The 3,499-nt window shown below is 36.0% G+C and overlaps 1 protein-coding gene across 1 annotated transcript; it reads left to right on the forward strand.

Annotated features, from left to right (window-relative positions):
• Positions 1-1,671: 1,671 nt before the first annotated feature.
• Positions 1,672-3,493, forward strand: LOC129572109 (uncharacterized oxidoreductase TM_0325-like; the record flags this gene model as incomplete). Its single annotated transcript, XM_055452025.1, has 2 exons — positions 1,672-1,687; positions 3,076-3,493. Coding segments are annotated over exons 1-2 (434 nt in total), but the record flags the coding sequence as incomplete, so codon positions are not given.
• Positions 3,494-3,499: the final 6 nt, after the last annotated feature.

Genomic DNA, 3,499 nt, shown 5'->3' on the forward strand with positions numbered 1-3,499 from the left:
TTCAGAATGTTTATTCCTGTATTGCCATTTTCATTCTCACAGCCTCAAATGTAACTAAGGGAGCTAACGCTAATAAACATGATACATAATTTGACAAAAAAACATTAATTGCAGATATTGAGAGTGAAATAAGCATTAGGTGCACAAGGCACTCCAAGTTTGAACAGCATGTATTTGGTGTTAGTGTGAGTTTATTGACCGTTAGCCAGTTGAATATCATATCGAGGTATTCTTGAACATTTTGAATTAGGTATTAACCACTTAGCAATGCTAAGCTGCTATTGAAATAAACAAGTACTGCATTATCCGCAAATGATATTAACCACCCTGTTGAATATGTTTCATATTCAAATATCTTTGAATACAAAATTGGTTGCAACTATTTTATAAATAATAAAATTTTTCTTCGTGATTCATAGAATTTACATGAAAATCGTGCATAACACTAAAAAGAGGAATCGCGTAAAAGAACAATTGTATAAATAGCGCAGTCACTTGAGGTGAGCAATCAGTTGACTTAATCGACATAAACTAGGAAAAGAAATGAAGTTCACTACAGCTATACTTGTCGCGTTTATTTTTGCCGTTGGATTTGGATCTACGCCTGTGGCAGCTAATAAGAGCGCTTTGACTCCAAATTTATTTGGTCAACTGCTCAGTGAAGTCAAGACGCTGCTCGATCTCCTTCTCAAATTATTTTTTAATGCCATCAACAATTTTCTTCTCTCGCTTTTTAAGTCACTGCTGAATCTCGTTACATTATTAGTTCCAGGCAGCACATCTTTAAATCTAGCCACGATATTGCCACCATTGCTGGAATTAAAAAAACCAACATTGAAAACAATTGCAGCGACTCTATTCAGGATACTCGGTGTTAATGGAGATCCCATCTTGGCATTAATTCCAGCATCAGTTGAAAGAACACCCATCAATTTGGACGCTCTAGTGGAGACGGCAACACCATTGTTAAAAGGCCAAACGATAACGCTCGCAAACTTGCTTCTTGCTCTTGCACTCTATTTGAGCAAATATGAATATTCTATCAAATTGCCATCGCCTTAAAATTGAGAATCAGTTTAAATACTTTCATTTATCAATCCAAAGTATTGTATGCTCAAAATGATTGTAAATTTCTATAAATAAAATTCATTTCAAATCAAGTAATTTGTCAGGGGGTTTACAGATAAATAAACATGCACACTAGCGCCATGGTTTGCAATTAGTTTATCATTACGTGGCAAACCACAGAACTATCCAATGTATAGCTGATACTGTATATGTCAGCCCCCAATAATTTGTCTATTATTCCAATTGATATGAATCCCTACTCTTCGAGAACCATTTGGTAGTTGATCTATGTTTAAAATCTTTCATGGAAAATCACTTAAGATTTCACTTTTGAACATTTGTATGTAATGAAGATTTTATGAGTTTCCAAATAAATTTAGAATGATTTTTTTCACTAATGTCACATTAGTTTTATATTCGAGTCATGAATCAAGGTTATATTATCATTCACAATAGTAAGCAACCAAGCAATAATATAGTTTAATAGTTGAATCGAAAATTCCTTCGTTTCCCCAAACAAAAATAAAATCGTGAGAACACGAACGAATATTTGACACGTTGAAAGTAAGAAATCGACTTATAGAACGTGATTCAATGACTGAAATGGATAAAACTTTAGGTAAAAAAGAAACCGCGTAATGTGATCATTTATTGATTAGAAAAATGAAATTTGCGGAAACTCGACAGCAGATAAGTGCAAACGCACCGTCCATATCATTTGCTCATGAGTCATTCATCCAAAAGTCGATTTTACTCTTCGACACATTACAACTCTATGCCCCATGCAAATTGCTTTCTTTGTGGCTCATACATAGAGACGACGTAGGGAAAAAAATTTGAACTTCATCTTCGAAATTCTTTCGTTCGGCGCTTCGCTCGCACTGCTACAAAATTCTGTAGTGTTTTTTTTTCTATCGTTGGGGTCATAAGTCATGTTATGTTATCTGTGTTCTAATTGCTAACTTGCACTATTGACGTGTGTTCAAAATGGTACTTGGCTTCTATTGCTTTCAGTTGAATAAATCTTCGCGTATTCAAAATGAAAATTAAAAATATGCATGTGCAGTACAAACAAAGTACACGCGGATTCCATTCAAAATGGTAAAAAGAATAAAACTGGGATGAGAACTATTGATTTTACATATCGCATTCAAACAAACAATAAAAACATCTGTTTCATTTCGTTTGTACTGTTGAACGCGCGTCTCGTATCGATTTCATTTGTACTTTTGTGATTGAGGTATCCATGAATAATTGAGCGAATGCTTTGTTTTGAATCGGATGCGACATATGTGATTTATATGTGTGTGCAGTTTGCACTGTGCATATTAAAATGATGACCTTCATGCCAACTGACCAGGCAGCTAGAATCAGAGATACTTACGATTTACTTACGTGTATACGTATACATTTTTCAAAAGCATGGATTATACGCTAAGCAAACCGAATGAAATATGAACACTTCTGGTCAATGCATTGTTTTTTCTCACGAACATTTTATGAAAAAAAAAGTATTTCAACTGCACACAACCACAAACAAAGCATTGCATACCGCAGCATTACTGTTCTTTGAATGAATCTCTTTTAAATCAGACCGATGTCGGTGCATTCGAGCTGTGTCACGCTATGCGACTTTAGCGAAACGAAATTCGATACCATTCACTATTCAAATGAAGTAATTAACATGAATTGTCGTAGAAGCAGAAATCAATTGTGCACTCTCTGTTCAAATGTTCGTCGCTATTCAAACATGTGTACTACTTTAATGAGGAAGAGCTGTCGGTAGCCATCCCACTCAACTGGCTTAGTTGCGTATTGAACGGCAACAAAAATTGCGCTTTAAATCGAAATCTATTTGCACGGTGCTCATCAGTTGGTTTTGCTACTTTGACTAGTTCAGAATATTTTTTAACTTACTCATTCTCACTCCGAGTAGTCCAAGGTTTTTTCCTTAAAAAAAAGTGAACATAATTCGGAAATAAGCAAAAAAAAAAATGTCTTTTGAAGGAAAAATTGTCCTAATCACCGGAGCCAGTTCGGGCATAGGCGCAGCTGCTGCAGTCTATTTTGCACAGCAAGGAGCTTTACTAGCGTTGGTCGGTCGAAATGCTGAGAGAGCCGAAAGTGTCGCTGCAAAAATTCGAGATAGTGGTGTTGAGGTTGAACCGTTAGTGATTTTGGCAGATATTACGATTGATTCGGAGCGTATCATAAATGAAACAATCAAAAAGTATGGCCGTTTGGATGTTTTGATCAATAATGCTGCTTTTGGAGTTCCGGGCTCAATTGAGACTACCCGTATCGAGGATTACGACGCCATTTTTGCAACAAATGTTCGTGGCACTTTTCTACTCACTCAACTGGCAGTTCCACACTTGCTGGCATCCAAAGGCAATATCGTCAACGTGTCATCTGTTTGTGGAATGCGAAC

Source organism: Sitodiplosis mosellana, unplaced genomic scaffold (assembly GCF_009176505.1).
Source record: "Sitodiplosis mosellana isolate CC-2019 unplaced genomic scaffold, AAFC_SMos_1.0 Smas_scaffold_4154, whole genome shotgun sequence".
Classification (NCBI taxonomy): domain Eukaryota; kingdom Metazoa; phylum Arthropoda; class Insecta; order Diptera; family Cecidomyiidae; genus Sitodiplosis; species Sitodiplosis mosellana.